The 19,299-nt window shown below is 43.2% G+C and overlaps 1 protein-coding gene across 3 annotated transcripts in view; it reads left to right on the top strand.

Moving 5' to 3' along the window:
• The first annotated feature begins 6,050 nt into the window (after nucleotides 1-6,050).
• The window catches only part of DIXDC1 (DIX domain containing 1), an 81,599-nt gene continuing 68,350 nt past the window's right edge, over nucleotides 6,051-19,299 (top strand). The window contains exons 1-2 of one of the 3 annotated variants that reach the window (XM_081889827.1): nucleotides 6,051-6,193; nucleotides 7,699-7,877. In XM_081889827.1, the coding sequence (XP_081745953.1) occupies nucleotides 7,821-7,877 (57 nt within the window). In that variant the 5' untranslated portion in view covers nucleotides 6,051-6,193; nucleotides 7,699-7,820. The remainder of the gene's footprint in view (nucleotides 6,194-7,698; nucleotides 7,878-19,299) is intronic. The other 2 variants (XM_081889828.1, XM_081889829.1) reach the window with 2 other exon arrangements.

Below are 19,299 nucleotides of genomic sequence, written 5' to 3'. Positions count from 1 at the left end.
AAAACAGAGTATTCTTGTTGCTGGACTCTTTGGACATGCACTTAAATTGGCATTGAACATTTCAGTTTCTTATCTTCAAACAATTTTCTATAGTGCTTTCCCTGTTCAAACAAATGACATCCAGAGGAAGTGCAAGGTATCGCTCACTTGTGGCTTAGTGCCATCTAAATTATGTTAATTACATGTCAATGTACACATGCAGATCAGCTGTTGCTTGTAGCTCAGGAAATGTGACCTCAGTGCTACACAGGGTTATGCATCCATGCATCAAACTGTCCTCCAGTGGGTTAATTTCAGCTTGACAGCTGTATAAATGCTTAAGTTTCATGCTGCACTTCAGACAATTTTGCTCTGGATCCTGGTAGGATACAGTTAATTAATAAAATCATATATTTATTACAGTGGGAACAGCTGGAGAAGGCAGAAGTCAATATGTTTTGCTATTAAAAAAATATTTGGTCTTGCTCATGATGTTTACCTTCATGCATGCATTGAGTAATGAATAAAAGTTGAGCTTTATCCAAGTCGTTAAATGGTCATAAGATGAATTAGGTCAGTTCTGAACTAGCTTATACTGGCAAAAGGTAGCATTGAGCAGCTTGTCACTCTGTTAAATATTATATGAAGGAAAGCTATTCCTATTTATTTTCAGCACAAGCAAAGCTGAAAAGCAGAAAAAGAATCTGTATATATCCTGAATTATTCTTATTTTATTGTAATGATTTGTATAATGAACAGTATAACTAAATGTGTTTTACTAAAAGGAAACTTTCTGCAAACACCTCTGTGGATACTGTCTTTGAATGGGATTTTTCCTCCACCAGCATTTGATTATTGTTCATGAAAATATTGGAGATAGTTAATGGAGAACTTCCTGGCTCCTGGGTTTAGGGGCTGCACATTTTATTATTGCAAATAAATATTTTTTATAGTTAACACTGGAGATTGTTCTGGTTTCTGATTGCTCTTTACCACCTTAACAATGTATATGATTTTATTTGATCAAGGCATATTGATCAGAACTGTTATTTTCCATCCTGGGCTTATCTTGAGTCACGTCTCATTAGAGTTGAGTCCCAGAATCTGTTCTGAATGCAAATGTTAATTTGCAAAAGATGTCAAGCAATAATAAGAATAAGAGGTCCTCTGAGTGTATATGAAGCATATTAATCTTACAACAAAGTCATCTGAATTTATTCCTAAGCATCTGGGCACTGACTTGTCAGAATACTGTACAGCTGTGTATGCATTGCCAGTTTAAAACACAGCTAGTTCATTCTTTTTCTCAATTCGGGTTGATGAAGTCTTTCACATGAAATGACAATATAGATGCTGGATAGATATGGACTGTGGCTAATGTTGTGTGTACACTGTTAAGTTGTGGGTGAACATATCATACGACACAGTGATTCTTCAAACAGCTCTTGTTTATTCAGAGGCCAGAACAGAACTGAACTGAAGGGCTCAGTCAGCCTGCTTATATAGAGCTCCAGTACAACGTAACTGTAACAAGTTTCTAAAACTATCCAATCACTGAACATAATTTTCGACCCCTTATTTGCATAACTATCTGCAGTATCCCCCTGCTGGCCCAGGTGAGAACTTCAGTACATGACATACACTGCATCCCAAAACAGTGGTGGGAGTACAGTACACCGAATGCATGATACACAAGAGTGCTATATAGCCTATTGTTCAATATACAGGGTGAGTCCTTTAAAAGACTCACCCTGTAGTTTAAGACTAGTCTTCATGTGTGTTACCAAAAAAGAGAGATCAGACTTGCACAATTTATTCTATTTCAAAAAACCAGAACAAGCCCGGGTGGGTTTTTTGGTCTTTGTTTAAATATTTTTTTTTTATTGGTTTTACATGAATTGATACATAATAGTTGTTAAACTTTTTTCAGGAAGAGATCAATTCAGCCTTTAAATAATTGGTAATATCCAGGAAAATCCTATTTATTACACACACACATTTTAATTAAATTATAATTTAAATACAAATACAGTCCATCTCACCATAGTAGGGAAGACTGTGGCCAGGTGACCTGTGTGCCTGCTTAGTCTGCTGTCCAGAAGCTAATCACTGATGAACAACTTCATGTTGGTCTCCTAAAACCAGACTTGGACCAGAAAGACCCCATCTAATACTGTCCTCTGTAAAAGATGCACCTCTTCACCCTGGCCTCTGTCACTTGGAACGGACACACACAGCCCTATCATTTATCGTGGAAAGTAAAAAAAGGCATCAGAGTTCAAAGACACATTGCACCTAGGAAAAAAAAGACCCATGGATGGTTCCCCTGCCCCCCAATTTCCTCCTCTCCCTATTTTTCTTCACATTTACTTTCCTCCTCCTCCTCCAATTACTACTTTGTTTAGTGTCTGGAGATAAGAACTGTGGTTGGCTATGTAAGACACTAATGAAAAGACATAATTTTAATTGGGAGGAAGATTTACAGAGGATTTGAAATGTCAAGGGGCTGCGTAAAAGTGAGGCGGTGGAAAGTTAAGGAATTATATGGGGGATGGAAAATTATGCACCCTACAGTATATGTTTGAAGTGCATTAATCTGCTTAAACCTCTCCATTTTCATATCTGAGATTATTTTCTTGTGGCTACTTCTCTATGGAACTCTTTACCTTGAAATATTCTAGTGGCTTTCTCTTGATACTTCTCTGAAGCTTTATTTACTCTTGAATTTCCCTCTTGTGCTATTTACTTTTGTTTGTTTCCTATTGCTGGGTTAATAATTATATCATTTTTCCTTCTTTCAGTCTTTCTCAGCATGCTCAAAGTTTCCCTTCTGCACAACTTTATGTGTTAAGAGCGTGAGTTTACACACAGAGCAATTCCTTTGCATGTCTACTCAGAAGGTTAAAAAAAGGTAAAGGGGACCCCTGACCATTAGGTTGTCATGACTGACTCTGGGGTTGCGGCGCTCATCTCGCTTTATTGGCCGAGGGAGCCGGCGTACAGCTTCCGGTTCATGTGGCCAGCATGACCAAGCCGCTTCTGGCGAACCAGAGCAATGCACGGAAACGTCGTTTACCTTCCCACTGAAGTGGTACCTATTTATCTACTTGCACTTGATGTGCTTTCGAACTGCTAGATTGGCAGGAGCAGAGACTGAGCAACGGGAGCTCACCCCGTCGCCGGGATTCGAATGGCCAACCTTCTGATTGGCAAGTCCTAGGCTCTGTGGTTTAACCCACAGCGCCACCTACGTCCCACTCAGAAGGTTAAGCAGGGCTAATTTTCAGGTAACTCAGAATATGGATTGCAGCCATTTTTCTTTCATTTCTGGAAGCTGCAATCTATTTACATACACTTATCTGAAAGCAACCTTACGCATGCTTTACTAAGACGTAAACAACTCTAAGGTCAGTGGGGCCAGGTAGCTAACTGTATATAATATACATTATAGCTTCAATCCTATAATATGTATGTACTTACGTATCAGTAATCACCACTGGTTTAAACAGGGCTTACTCCTAGATAATATTGTACATGGATTGTACCCAGATTATTTTTGATTTCTTAAAAGCTGCAATCCTCTATACACTGAAATAAGATTGTGAGTAGACAAGCATAAGATCACACTTAGAACATAATACAGTAAATTGTCTTAGTCAGACCACTGCTCTACCTTGTCCAGTACTGTCAACACTGACTGGCAGCACCTCTTCAGGAGTTCAGGCAAAAGTTTTTCCTAGCCCATCCTGGGAATGTTGGGAATGGAATCTGAGACCTTCTGCATGCAAATAATAGAGAAAAATAGGGGTGGTTGGCTTTTGCTGCCCAACTCCCCAAGGGATTGACTCCCCTAAGTCCATGGTCAGTCAGAGATGGAGGCAGGATGCAGTGAAAGCGAGGCAGGTCTTTATTTTTCTGTTGCAACAGAGCTTCCCCCCCTCCCCAGCAAAGGAGGCAAGAGAGACCGAGAATGAGAAGAATCATTTCTTTTAAGGGTTTCCATTTTGGTGTTGTAGGAAGAGCCAAATAGAATTTATTCTGAACCACCAAATTGGAGAAGGAAAACCCCTCTACAAATAGTCAGAAATTAGATCAAACGAAAGGTGGGGTTACTGTGGCTGAGGCAGGACAAGGGGTGATATTCCCGAGGATTTAGCAAGTTTCACATAGTTCCAAACACAGTTTACACAAAACATTAGCATTTGATAAGACCCATCAGGTTGCTCATCAGACCATAGCTGTTAACCTTCCGTTTTTTTGCGGGAAATTCCTATTCCGGCGCCTTTTCTGCTGCTTCCCGCTGCTATCCCGGATTGTTAGATATCTCATAGACTGTCTCCGGGACAGGTGAGGCTGCTGATCCCTTATTTTCAAATCTGAAAATTGACAGCTATGCATCAGACATCCCTCAGTGCAGAGCATCTGGGCAAACAATGACAATTCATACAAAGGAGGTTAATAGATATAGGAGAGGAATTCCTTCAGGTGCTTCCCTGGATTGCAATCTGCCTACCTGTTCTCAGGCAAGGGGGATGAAGGAGGCAGAGGAAATATTTAAGAATCTTTAGAAGAGCCAAGATGGCTTTTGGATTGCTCTCCTGTACTATTTTAGACATCTGGTTTAGATTTGTATGTGTGTTTACCTTGTGCAATTATCAACATTGATTCTATATTTAAGACCTATAGCACAAAGCATGCGCTCTACCTGCCAAGCTACTGTAGCCTTATGAGGCTTTGCCCTCGGGTGGGAAAAATATTGCGCCCGGGAAAGGGAAAATGGGAGTCAACAGACACTCAAGGAATAGTTTCGGAGAAAAAGCTTTATTTCTACCATCCATGAACTGGTAGAAGGAGAAAGTGTGATCGTTCACAAACAAGCACGAGTTCACAGTCATTTGCACAGAGTATATATTCCCTCCCCTTTCTCCTCCTCTTCTGAAGTCCTGCCTCGAGTTCCCCTGAGCATGAACAGAAAGCTGCTGTCTTGGGACTCTTTTGGACTCTTCCCAGGCAAGGGGAATGAGAACGGTTCAGCATGTCCAAAGATGTTGCTACTAGAATGAGATAAAAGACAGTTCTCAGGCCTGCCCTGAACAGAGCCTATTCATTAGCCCTTTTGAAGCTCTCTCCTACTGATAAAAGTAACGGTTTGCCCTTGCACAGCATCTTAGCAGAGGAAACCTTTAGGTGTGAATTTTTAGAAGACAAAAGGAATTTTGGACAGTTTTGAGGCCTGGGGTGATTATTGAGGGGGGGTGACTTCGGGCCTAGGTGGGGTCACCTGTCCTCACTTCCTTCACTACAACACTTAGAATTTGTACTATTTGCAGCCAAGGTTACAGTGATGTGCCCAAGGGTCCAACTCAGAGCAGATGCATTGGAATGAATGGGTGTCATTTAAATGAGCAGGGCCGGATTTAAGTTTGATGAGGCCCTAAGCTACTGAAGGTAATGGGGCCATTTATATGTCCAGCTGTCCTTCGTCAACAACAAATTGTTGTTTTTTTGTGTTGAATATATGCTATATTGTAATTTATGGACCTATCTAAAGCCATTTACACATAACAAAATATGCATTTTATCAAAGTAATTGCTAAACTGAAATACAATTAAGAAGAAGTATATTAATAGTGAAATACAAACCAGTGATATTTTAGGGAGCAGGCAGGGCCCATTACTTACACCATAGGAGCCTACACAACACAAAACACTGTTGCTGCATTTAGGTTTTCTTTTTTTATCTTATAGTTTGGAAATGTACACCCAGTTTTTTTCCTTTAATTTTTTGGGGGGCCCCCAAGAGAGCGGGGCCCTAAGCTATAGCTTGTTTAGCTTACGCGTAAAGCTGGAACTGTAAATGAGCATTGGATAAAACCCAAAATGAATATAAATGGAAGAAACAACTTTTTCCCCCGGAGAGAAAGAAAGCTTTTGGAAATAGGTCAGAGCCTGATCAGACGCACAAATTTATTTCCCTCCCAGAGTGAAGGGGGGGGGAGGAGGAGGGGCGGGAAACGGGGGACTAGGCCGCGGCTGGCTCCCGTCTCCATGGCGACGAGAACGCGCCGGCGCTGCTACCTGGGAGCGAAGGGCGGCCTGCAGCGCGCGCCCAGCACCTTTCCCGGGAAGAAACATGGGCGGGAGGGAGGTCGCATGGGGCGCAGTGGAGAGGAGATGGATCCCAAGGGCGGCCGCTGCTGGTTCCTTAAAGTGGGTAAGGTAGCCGTGACGGGTATAAGCCCCCCTCTCAGGCATCGCCCCAGTCCCCAAGTATATAGGCACCTCCTTGCTCCTTGCAAAGCAACTTTCTTCCTCGACTCTGGTGGGAAAGGAGAAAGGGGATTACGCAGTTCCGAAGGGAATATATATAAATATATATATATATTTTCTCCAGAAACTCCAGAAGCGCTTGGCTTCTGCTAACATTTACCCGTGTTAGTTTTGGTAACCAAAACCGAGTTGGGGGTGCTGTAGGGGATTGTTTCCCTCACCCAAAATCACTTGTTTTATTTACAGGGCGATCTTACTTAGAAGTATGTTTTCATTTAGTGAGACTTGCTCCCAGTCCCAAGAACTGCAGCCGGAATTGTATATATATATTTTTAAATCTATATGCATTTTAAGGTAGAAACATTTTAAGGTAGAAACAGCTCAAAACGAACTAGTAATTTTAAAAAATAGAATGAAAAAAATTGCATGGGTATTGTTGGGAAAGCAACAAATCTGTATGTGTTTGTGCATGCCGGCGTGTACCATTTTGGGTTGCCACGTTTTTGTGTGTGTGGATAGAACCGCTGTCTTTTAAAGGACTGAAATTGTAACACATTCCATAGGGCACTCTCAGACCATAGTGGTTTTTGAGTGGGATTCAGCCACATGCCAGAAATTAAAGTTGATTTGGAGCACTTGTGTAACAAATCAGCTTTTTCAAAAACGACTTTATGTGTTAAGGAAATGAGAAAATGTACTGGAAAGTTTTTGACTTGACGTCATTTAACCTTCCCACAAACAAATAAGAATTAATGTTCAAAAAACCAAGTGACATCATCTAACTTCCCCACAAACTGTGCAAACAAGGCAGAATGAATGCTCAATAACAGGTTGTACAGCTATTACTCCCGAGTAAACACACTTAGGATCAGGCTCTTCTTCTGATTAACTATTGGAGGTTGTGCAATGTGCATGGGAGTTAGGGAAATGAGCCTGAAATAACTAACGCTTCTGGTTTAGTCCTCCCAGTCAGTGATGTGTACTGAGAATTCTTATTTCAAATACGTGCAGTGGGTGGGGGGATGACAGAAAAGCCATATCTCAATTATTTCTAAATGATTCGGCATGCTAAAAGGAGGAGAAGCACAATGTCAGTAAAACTGTGCTATGAAATAACAAATTTTCAAGAGTATGAGCCTGATTAAAGTGGTGGAGGAATCCCCTCAAACATATGTTACTCTGAATGTTATTAAGTCTTCTGTTGTGGAGGTAGACAGTGATCACTTTGCATTCCCATCTACTCTTCATTACTGTATTAATTGTTCTCATTAATCATTGGTGCCAGATGTACCAAATCTGGGACTTGAAGTGGGCTTGAAGTGTAGGGTAGAGGTATGCTGCGGAAGAATGGAGCACTTCATATTTATAGGCACGCTCTGTTATTTTAACGGCATATCCAATTTCATTTCATTAGTTGTTATTCCCTTTTCTTCCTGTTACATGCTGCAGGTTGTAAGAGAAGACCTCTCCTTTAAAGACTGAAAATGAACTATCGTTTGCTGTTGCAGTATCATCGCTCCTTTCCAAAAGCTGTGTTTCTGCCTTCCTGACTCAGTTTCCTAAGGACAAACATGGGGACCCTTTTGGAAGTAGGGTCTCGTAATCCATCGCAGCCAGCTGAAACTTCGGTAAGTGTTCTGGCAATTATTTCTGACAAACTGAGGAGAAAATGAAATGTTTGAAGAGTACAAATGAGAACTCCTTCCCCCAAATGACAGAGATTATTCTTGCCTTGTTTGGTCATTCACCGCTGACATCTTTGTAATGAGATAGTGTAGTAGAGGTAAGTAGAACACGACCTTAACATGGAACTAATTTCCACAAAAATCACTTATAGTTTACAGTGGTACCTCGGGGTAAGTACTTAATTCGTTCCGGAGGTCCGTTCTTAACCTGAAACTGTTCTTAACCTGAAGCACCACTTTAGCTAATGGGGCCTCCTGCTGCTGCTGCGCCGCTGGAGCCCAGTTTCTGTTCTTATCCTGAAGCAAAGTTCTTAACCTGAAGCACTATTTCTGGGTTAGCGGAGTATGTAACCTGAAGCGTATGTAACCTGAAGCGGATGTAACCCGAGGTACCACTGTACATAGGATAACCTGTAATTTTCACTTTCAGAATATATAGTAATGAAAGCAAGGGTGTGGCTCAGTTGTACAGCTTGTGTGTTTTGCAAAGTGTCCTGGGTTCAATCTCCAGTATCTCTTCACAGGACTCTGTCTAAATCCCAGAAGAGATACTGCCAGTCATTTACGGTATTTCTCCAGCTTGGAGCCCTCCAGATGTTTTGGAACTACAGTTCCCATCATCCCTGACCACTGGCCATGCTGCCTGGGGCTGATGAGAATTGTAATCCACTTCATCTGTAGGGTACCAGTTCGCAGCTGACAAATGGTCTGATTGGTGTTAGGCAGTTTCTATGTTCCTATTCGTGCAAAACATTGTGCAGTATTTTAAATAATGCAATTATATTTGAAAGTATTTATTGGACTATACATTTGCTATAGGATCATCCTTTCAGATATACATGAAGTTTTATGCCACACCTTATATAAGAAAATTTATTTTGATGTTCCTAATGTTCAAGTAGGCCTAATAGAATAGCGTATTAAACTGTGTTAAAATTGTATATCCTGTGTTAAGTTTCTCAAGGCAGCTTACAACAATAATAATCCTGTATAAAACCCACCAAAAACTAGCATTTCAAAAACCTAATAAGTGACAAATCAGTAAAAGCAGAGCAGCAGAGGCTTTGCAGCAGCACAATGGCATAAGCTTACAGATAGGTGTAGCATAGAACTGCTCTTAACTGTATCTCATCTCTTTTTAGGATTTCTAAATCCATATTCTTCTAAGAACACCTGCTTTCCTTGCATCTTTTTTTGTTTTTTTTTTGGTATTTGACTATGGCATTAGAAACTTAAATGGGGCAAACTGCTGATTGCAGCCTTTCCTGACTCTCTGATTGGCTGCATTCACACGTCATGCTAAATGTGCTAAATTCTTTAATTTGACATGCATGAGCAGAAACAAGGGGCAGTCAGCCTTGGGCTTGTGCGCCCCTGCGTCCTCTCTTGTCCTTCCACATGGCCAAGGGGTAGTAGCTTGTAAGTGCTTGCTTCTGTTTTTAGTTAACTGCAGTTTGCCATGTGGCCCAGACCTGAAATTGAGGTTAAAGTTATGGTTAGTTTCAACTAGCCTGCTTCAGAACCACAGGTTGACGTTGGCTTGTTTGAAATTAACCATAGAAGTGTTAGTTACAAGCAAAATAAAAAACTCCTCCTCCTGACCATGTGATGCTTGTTCCTGCTTGTCTACATCATGACTTAGCATGACATGCAAATGCAGCCTCTGTAATAAACTGGCCACAAAAAACAGTTATCTCTGAAACTGAATGCTAACGCAGGACCGGTTTAGATGTAATGGAATACCAGAGTTTCCTGCTACGTGCACAAGCCTTGGGCTCGTGCACTCCTCCCTCCCTGCTTGTATGGCCATAAGGAGGAGATTGGAAGCTTTTTAATTTCAGTTTTAAACAAGCCATAGTTTCCTTTTACTTCTGAACTTGGTTAGTTTAAAGTATGATTTGTTCAAATGAGTCAGGATAAAATTGTGGCTTTGAATCCTAGCCTGTTTGGATATCACAGTTTCAAGAAACCACATCAACACCTCCCCCCATTTTTAAAAAATGCACTTTGTTTCTTTGAAACAGAAGCAAAACCTTCCAATTTTCTTGTGGCCTCACAAGATGGAATGGAGTGGGGAGCATTTGAGCTTGCTTGAGGCTCATGAAGGCTTGTGTACATAGAGGAAACCTTGGTGTCCAAACCTGGCACATAGTGAATGCTATCATAGAAAGACCATTGGCCCTTCTAGCTCAGTGTTGTATGCATTGACAGGTAGCAGTTCTCGAGAGTTTCAGTAAGAAGTCTCTCCCAGCCTTACCTGGGATTGAACTCAGGTCCTTCTGCATGTAAGGCAGATGTTCTGCCACTGAGCGATGAGCCCTTCGCCAGGAGAGCTATGTCCGCTGTTGCCATCAGAGGATGTTGATAATGGCAGATGAATTTGAGACCCTCTCCTTATACTACTGCTTGGTACATAGGATTCTCATGGAGGATTGGTCTGTTAACAGTTGTGAAAATCAAACAAGATTTGCCAAGTTAGTACTTTTCAGTTCCAGATGCTGGGGGCAAATGAAACAGCAATGCCTTGCTGAAGAGCACCCAGAGATATCTAGTTGGCCAATGTTGGAAATAAGAGCGCCAGATTAGATAGGTCTGGTCTGATCCAGGAGCACAGTTCTGAAGCTCTTACAATGGCATGTTATATTATGGTCACTAGATAGGCCATAGAGGATTAAGCGCTTCATATACTTTGTCCTGTTTCAGTTTGCTGAACACACAGTAGTAGCCTTCATCCGTTGTTGGATAATGATGTTAGCAGCAGACTCTGCCACAGTCTGAAATGTTAGCGCTTCAGCCTAGTATATTGGATAGGTAGAAATTTGTATTATCCGCTCCAGGCAACTTGCATCTTAGCTCTGTTACCATCAGTGTGAGTTTCCCCTGCCGACTTCTAGAAGAGGTAGATTGCTGCCTTAGACCAGTGGCTCCCAAACCTTCCCAGACCACTGTCCCCTTGGTTCCATAAACCCATCTCCAGCACCCTCTACCATGCTCTATAAAAAGCATTATTCAGAATAGCGGTTTGCACAACCCACCAAGGAATATAACATTCAAAGCAGTAACAATTAGTTACACGTTTATTCAAGATCCAGTCAAAACTGTTTAGTTTAATTAATTCAACAAAAGAGATGAACTTGATCCAGTGATGTACTTGAGAATTAAGTTAATTCTCTTATGGGAGAGAGAACATAATTTTTTGTGAGAATTACTTCCAGGTTAACTTATATTTCTAATAAACTAACAAAGATGTGGGCGCTATGTAAGGTTTTTTTTTAAAACTTACAACTTACTTAACACCCCTCCCACCCCCAGATTGGTTTACATTGTTGAAAGGAAACACAAGTTCCATGTCAGATTGGAAGTCCAGGGTATGTTTGTCAATACCCAAGGGTAGATGTACTTTTGTAAGAAGGGGTAAGTACTAAAACATGTTAAACATGGAGTAATAAGAACTGTATCAAATAAAGCTTTTGCCTAGGCAGGGAGATGCACATGTTTTGTTGAAATTGGCCACCAGGGGTCACTGTTCTCAACCAATTGTAAATTTTGTTTTGAAGGTCATGGGTGGCCAGTCTGTACAAAACAGTTCCCACAGAACACTTGGTTGTCTGTATTCATTTGTATTCACCTGTGGCTCTTTTAAGATAATGACAATTTTTGCAGGAGTACTTTTAGCTGAACATTTGGAGTCTTGTGTAATAGTGTCTCATAGCTTATAGCTAATGCCAGAGAATGGGGTAGAGAGTCCCAATGTGGGTGGGTGTTGTACAAGATGCCTAAGGATGTAGATGTGGACCTTATGTTGGATTTTAAAAGCCTGCAGTCTGCAATCCAATCAGGGATGGGGAGAACAGCTGCAACTTGCTTTACTTTTTAAATAATGAGCAGCTTTGTATTGCAGTTCCCTGACTTACAGCTAATATTATATCTGGGTGCATTTGGGAAATATTTAGACTGCCCTTTATTTTTTCATCGCTCTCTTGAACGGTATGATTCCTCAAGCATTAAGAAGGTGGCTCAGGAGATTTCCCATTTGGGGTTTTTGTATGCGTGCAGGAAATTGATAAAAGGGTTTACTTATCTCTAGTACAAAGTCTGGGAGAGATTATTTTCACTCTTAAAATATGTGGCGGTGTTTATTATTTCTAAGGTGCCTATATTTGATCTTTTAATTCGGATTTGCAGTCCTTTGTTAACAGGGTACTTGATTAATAGTACTGCATTATAAACTATTCCAAACACAGGGATGGAACATGGAATCGCAGAATTGTAGAGTTGCAAGGGGACCTGAGGGTCATCTAATCCAGCTCACTGCAATGCAGGAATCTCAACTAACAGACAGCCATCCAACCTGTGCTTAAAAACCTCTGAAGTCGGAGAGTCCCCCACCTTCCAATTTTTCTGCTGTGGAAGCTGGGTATACACCACACCAAAATCCACTGGATGATTAAATATTTCTGCCCCTGCTATAAAAGTGCAGGAAGTAGTCAGAGAACCTTTTCTTCCTATCGCATGGCACCATTCTTGAGTACCAGTTAAGGCAATGGAGGACTTGGCACTCAGGCCATTGTAGCCTTCCGACAATTAAATCAGTTTCTTCCATTCTTGGAACACCTAATACAGTACCAGCTCACATTAGCCCCAACCATCATGACCAGTGGTCAGGAATGATGGCAGTTGTCCCACAACTTCTAGAGGATGCAGGTTAGCCACTCCTGACCTAATGTTACAGCAGCACAGGGTCCATTGGTCTATAGCAGGGGTCAGCAAACCTTTTCAGTAGCGGGCCAGTCCACTGTCCCTCAGACCTTGTGGGGGGCCGGACTTTTTTTTTGGGAGGGGGGGAAATGAACGAATTCCTATGCGCCACAAATAACCCAGTGATGCATTTTAAATAAAAGCGCACATTCTACTCATGTAAAAATATGCTGATTTCCGGACCCTCCGCGGGCCAGATTTAGAAGGTGATCCGGCCCCCGGGCCTTGGTTTGCCTACCCATGGTCTATGCAGCAGTTCTCAACCTGTGGGTCCCCAGATGCTGTTGGACTACAAGTCCCATCATCCCTGAGCTCTGGCCTTGCTAGCTAGGGGTGATGGGTGTTGTAGTTCAGCAACATCTGGAGACCCACAGGTTGAGAAAGGCTGGTCTATAGCATCATTATGCTTCACACCCTCCTTGAGTTTTTTTTGCCTGGCCATGATGTGTCCTTGCACTCATTTAATGTGTCTTTCTTATCTAGACTGATGATAAAGGTAAAGGGACCCCTGATCATTAGGTCCAGTCATGACCGACTCTGGGGTTGCAGCGCTCATCTCACTTTATTGGCTGAGGGAGCCGGCGTATAGCCTCCGGGTCATGTGGCCAGCATGACTAAGCCGCTTCTGGCGAACCAGAGCAGCGCACGGAAATGCCGTTTACCTTCCCGCCAGAGCTGTACCTATTTATCTACTTGCAATTTGATGTGCTTTCGAACTGCTAGGTTGGCAGGAGCAGGGACTGAGCAACGGGAGCTCACCCCGTTGCGGGGATTCGAACCGCTGACCTTCTGATCAGCAAGCCCTAGGCTCTGTGGTTTAACCCACAGCGCCGCCTGCGTCCCTGACGATACTGATGATTCAGGTGTGCATATGTGTGTGTGTGTGTGTGTAAAAACAACATTCAATGCTCCACCCACTTTTTCCTTTGGCCCTGCCAATCACTGGCATACGGCCCCCAGAAGGTTGTTCAGAAGGAAATGTAGCGCTCCGGCGAGAAAGGTTGTCTACACCTGTGTTAGAAAATGAATGCTTTGAAGGTTATTGCCATAGGTTTCTGTTTTGTCCCCCATCCTCCTCCTGCCTCCTTTGTGAAGTGCCATGCGCTTAGTATTGTGCTGCAGTTGACTCCAATTCCTGTTTTATAATTTTTTTTCCAGGCAACAGTGCCATATGGGGCCCCGTGTTTGAACTGGGGATTAGTACTTCAGATGATGTTATTACCCCTCCCCACCCCACTTCTGTCAACAGCAAATCTGCGACCCAGACAGGCCAGAGTAGTCTCTCTCCTGTGAGCTCATTTATTATGACTTCTGGAGCCCGAATGAAAGGCTACATTGTCTGCTGTAACTTAGCAGGCAGAATAAGCTATCCAGAGCAGCTGGCAGCATCCGCTGCTTTGGTCAGGCGAAATATTTTCTTGCCTTTTGGTCTGTAGGATGGGGCAAATCCACATCCCGAAATTTTAGGGAATTGGTGTGTTGTTTCAAATGCATTTGCTCCCTGTGGTACATCGAGGGAGGGCGTGTTGGTCCATGTGGCTAATTTGGACCTCTACTGGTTCACGAAGGGCTGTACGTGTATGAATGGTTTTTTGTTTGCAGGCAGGATAGGTCAGTGATATTATGCACATGATTTGCACATGGAAAGTCCCAGGCTTTATCTCTGGCCTCTCCTGTTTTAATAGGACTTTTGGTTGAAGTGCTTGGAAAGACCTTTGCTTGATACCTTGGAGATCCACTGTCAAGTCAGAGTAGAGAGCAAGGTGTTGGAATGAGCCAGGCTTGCTATAATTTGAGGTGGCCTTGGATGTTTAGTCTGTACAGTTGCTCCAAGTAGAGGGTGGAAGGGGCAGGCCTGCTGCTTTTTATGGGGACATTTCTGAGTGTCAAATCAGTAGGCACAGGAAGCTCCCACCGGGTCATAGCTGCAAACTTGCAGATTTGAAAATAAGGGACCAGCAGCCTCGAAAATAAGGGATCGGCAGCCAAAATAAGGGATTTTGCTATTGTAAAGAGTTACATACATTGGTAGGGTTGACAGATGCTGTCAATCCGGCATGAGGATGTTGCAGCACGGCGGCGGCCGCTGAAGCACTGCCCTTCTGCATCCCTCCCCATCCCCTCCTCTTCCTCCTCCCTCAGGCCACCTCCTCAGCTGCCACCACTGCTGCCGCCTCCGGGGCTCGCAGGTGGCGTGGGTGAGAGTCTCTCTCCCTCCCTCCTCCTCTCGGGCGGGGAAGGGCCAATGGAACTCCTCTCGTCAGGACGACGGCGCCAGCGCGCGCTCTCTCTTGCGGCGGAGGACCCTGAGCCGCTGCTTCCATCCCGAGCCAGGCAAGCATGAAACCCAGGAAATTTAAATGACATCATCAATAAGGGACAGCAGCGGGGCAAGGCGCTGGGATAAGGGAGTTTCCCGCCAAATAAGGGACGGTTGGCAGCTATGCACTGGGTCATGACCTTTGCATTATGTCACATGATTGAGTTTGGTCCACATGGATAGGCTTGGAGCAGGAAGCCCTTTGTAGCCATGATCTCACCATGAGAGAAGGTCTTTGGACCAACCGCTGTTCTCAGCCACATGTCCCCGTCTTATTAATAATTAAACATCTGGCTTCTGCCTCTGGGGTTTCCACATTTATCAATAAAACCAAGCTCCCCATGAACCAAACCTCATTAATGCTCAGTGGAAGCTAGGTTTGGTATAACAGCTGATGCAGATCCTGTGGGAATATCTGAACAGCTGCCATGATCAACAGCTCCGAAGCTCAAGTCTTTTAGGAGGAGATCTTTGGAACTTGCAGGTGCCTTTCAGAACATAATTTCCCCCCATCAGATGCCCTGAAATCAAGCCCAGTCCTTTGTGAATTGTTGTGGTGGAAGGGCACAGTTAAAGGAAGTTCTCTTGCACAAGGCCCACTGAAATAAATAGGGGCTTCCCATTCATTTCAATGGTGCTTGTGTATGAGAAAATCCAGGCGAATGGCAAGGAAACTTGCCTTCTGTGCAGCAGAGGCTGGTCTACTAGGGCAGCTTTTGTCTGTCCTCAGCCAGACCCTACTTGCCTGCTTTCTTACTTATAAACCAGCCCAGGAGATGGCATTGCCTGTCATCTTCCTCCCCTTAGTCCCAGTGTTGCCCTTGTAGAACTTGGCAGGAGGAGGATGGGGGACAAAACTAGAATTAGTTGGCTTTGTCGCCACCTACTGTTGGGGTCCCCACTTCCCACCCTGCTATTCCCAATGGTGGTAAAGGTAAAGGGACCCCTGACCATTAGGGCCAGTCGTGGCCGACTCTGGGGTTGCGGCGCTCATCTCGCTTTATTGGCCAAGGGAGCCAGCGTACAGCTTCTGGGTCCGGTGGCCAGCATGACTAAGCCGCTTCTGGCGAACCAGAGCAGCGCAAGGAAACGCCGTTTGCCTTCCCGCCAGAGTGGTACCTATTTATCTACTTGCACTTTGATGTGCTTTCGAACTGCTAGGTTGGCAGGAGCAGGGACCGAGCAACGGGAGCTCACCCCGTCGCAGGGATTCAAACCGCAGTGGTACCAGCCACCAAAGCTTCTGTGTGTGATCACATTTTTGAAAAAGGAACAATCACTTGATAATTAGTTCTCGCCATCAAGTGGCAAGTTGCGCAGGGCTTGCTCCACGTCTAAGACAGCAGTTTGGCTCACCTTTTCTGAACCTGGAAAAAGAGCTGTGAGTGAAGCTCAAAAAGCTCATCCACCCCCAGATGCTATTGCCTGATAAGAGCTATTGCCTGATCTGCTGCTTCTCCTGTTTCATGATTTAAACAGGGCATTGAAGGGATTAAGTCCTGTGTGCACCTCCCCCTCCACGTTGCTATCAATATTATTCAGAAGGATTATCTCTCTCTTTGTAGTGTAGAGGGTTGGTTTACTTCTCCCCACTCTCCCCTTCCCCCATGCTTCTGATGTAGGACACGGGCAGCCTTCCCAGCATCCTCTCAACCCTGATAATGTCAGTTTGTGGATTGTATCACTTATGGGAAAATAGAACCTGTTAAAATGGGAAACCAGATTTGTTAAGAACATGAGACCATTTAGAAGACATCCGTCACCCCTTAACATAGATTATTCATTACTTATGCATTTGTTTTATTTAAAAACATTTATAAACTACAGTGGTACCTCGGGTTAAGTACTTAATTCCTTCCGGAGGTCCGTTCTTAAGCTGAAACTGTTCTTAACCTGAAGCACCACTTTAGCTAATGGGGCCTCCTGCTGCCACCGCGCCGCCAGAGCATGATTTCTGTTCTCATCCTGAAGCAAAGTTCTTAACCAGAGGTACTATTTCTGGGTTAGCGGAGTCTGTAACCTGAAGCGTATGTAACCCGAGATTCCACTGTACTTAACATTTTAAAAATCTGCAAGTTGTGTACTGTCTAAAAACAAACAATATCAGTAAAACAATGCAACCTAAAACTAATAAAACCTCAATGTAAAAACATGAAAACAAGTAAAACACGAATTCAGGGGAGCCAGCAATAGGGTCCGATCTTATGAGTCAAGGAAAGCCTGGGTAGAAAGATAAATCATTGCAAAATGTCTGAACGTTTCACATGTGGTCGAGGGAATGGCATTCTATAATACAGGGACAACAACAGACCATGTATGTTTTCAGTATACCCTGTGATATTCTGTAGACTGCGGTGCCACGTGTAGAATTTATCCATATGGTCCAAGTGATCTTACAGTTCTCTACAGGCACAGGTGGTCTTTCAGGAACCTGATCCCAAGTTGTTCAGGGCTTTATATGTCAACATCAAGATGTTGAGCATGGCCTTCTGCACTCATTAGTGCAGCCTTCCATATACAGGGGTTTTGAACTACAGGTCCCATCAGTCTAGCCCATGGGTAGACAAACTAAGGCCTGGGGGCCGGATCTGGCCCAATCGCCTTCTAAATCCGGCCCATGGACAGTCTGGGAACCAGCGTAGAATGTGTCCTTTTACTTAAAATGCATCTCTGAATTATTTGTGGGGCATAGGAATTCGTCACCCCCCCAAAAAAAAAATATCCGGCCCCCCACAAGGTCTGAGGGACAGTGGACTGGCCCCCTGCTGAAAAAGTTTGCTGACCCGTGGGACTTTAGCCCATCACTAGGAAAGCACTAGATTGGGGAGGGCAGCATTATACTAATACTTTTGATTTGGCTTCACTTCATATACCACCCCACATCATGTTAAGTTATTGGATGCTACAGCAGAGGAACTTTGACATGCTATCATGTTCACAATATTGCGTTTGGGGGCCATTTAAAGATATGCAACAGTAAACAAGCATTATGCAGTCTGTTTTTTGGAGAGGATTGGCGTAGCAGCATCCATGTTGCGAACATTCTTTTCTGTATCCTGTAGGGTATTGAACTCATACATTGAACTCATACTTAGTACATGATGAAAAGTTGTCTGTAGATCTTTATCCAGTGTGCAACAATTATTTTACATATTTCTGAGGCAACGGTTGTTCTTATATTGAGGCTTAAATGTTTACCTTAAATGCTTTAAGAATAACAGTCTTAAAATTGCATTGCTTCTTATCAAAGCTACATATTGTTCCTTATTTCAAGGTCTCATAGAATATCATGCTACTCTTCCCGGGCTATAATGCAGAATCTGGACCTGTTTGAGTTATTGTAATCTGTCTTGGTGACAGATCTGCATATTGTTCCTTTCCTTTGTATACACTGCATAGTTTAGAATCCAGAAGTGGAGAGCTCTGGTTTTCATTCTTTATTATTAAATAAAAAGTTTCCAATCCTTACGGTGGCAAAATAATTGCTTTAACTTGCCAGCTGCTTCTGCTAAAAGATGCAGAAGTGGTGTATGGCTGAAACATGGAGTTTCCCTACTGCAGCTTGCTTTTGCTCCTTTTTTATTATTTTATTTTGACAAAGTAATAATCATAAATAAATAAGAATAAAAATGTGCACCCCTCCACTGAGACCATTCCATTGTAACTATCCAACCTCCCAAAATTTCAACACCTCTTGCGATGGTTTGACCCCTTTCCATTTTAACAGTACAAATTCTACAAACACCTTCCATATCTCCTCAAAATCATTTCTCCTGCATATGCCCCGTCTTACCTTAATGGCATATGTTAATTAATCATTCTGCTTGCCCCTTCCACTTCCTAGCTCTCATAATTCGTGCAGCTATCAATGAATTTGTGGGCAAGTCCTTCATAGCCTGCGAACCTTCTCTCTCTCCTTTCTCATATCCTCATGTCCTCGTGTTGTCTGTCCCTTTTATTTTTATGTGCTTCTCCCCTTACCCAATTCTCATGTTTGGTCTTGTTTTTCTTCCGAAAAGTGCTAACCCAAATTTATAAGAAAAACTTGATTGTGGTCTTGAACTCGAAGTGGTGATCATGAGGACTTGAACTTGAAGAACAAGGGAAGCAGGATGCTACACCAGGTCTCCACACTGCCAGTGAATAGTCATTGGATCCAGATGTCCCTGCTCCGCTACTTGAGGTCCCCACACCAGTTGCCTGGATTCCTGGCCAGCTTTCGTACCCACCCCATCTCCCAGGGTTACGGGAATAGAGGAGATAGCAATCCAGGCAGGAACTTCAGAG

The sequence above is a fragment of the Podarcis melisellensis genome, assembly GCF_964234715.1.
Source record: "Podarcis melisellensis genome assembly, chromosome: 15".
NCBI lineage: Eukaryota > Metazoa > Chordata > Lepidosauria > Squamata > Lacertidae > Podarcis > Podarcis melisellensis.
The sequence above is the reverse complement of the archived record's forward strand: the minus strand, read 5'-3'. Positions and strand labels throughout refer to the sequence as shown.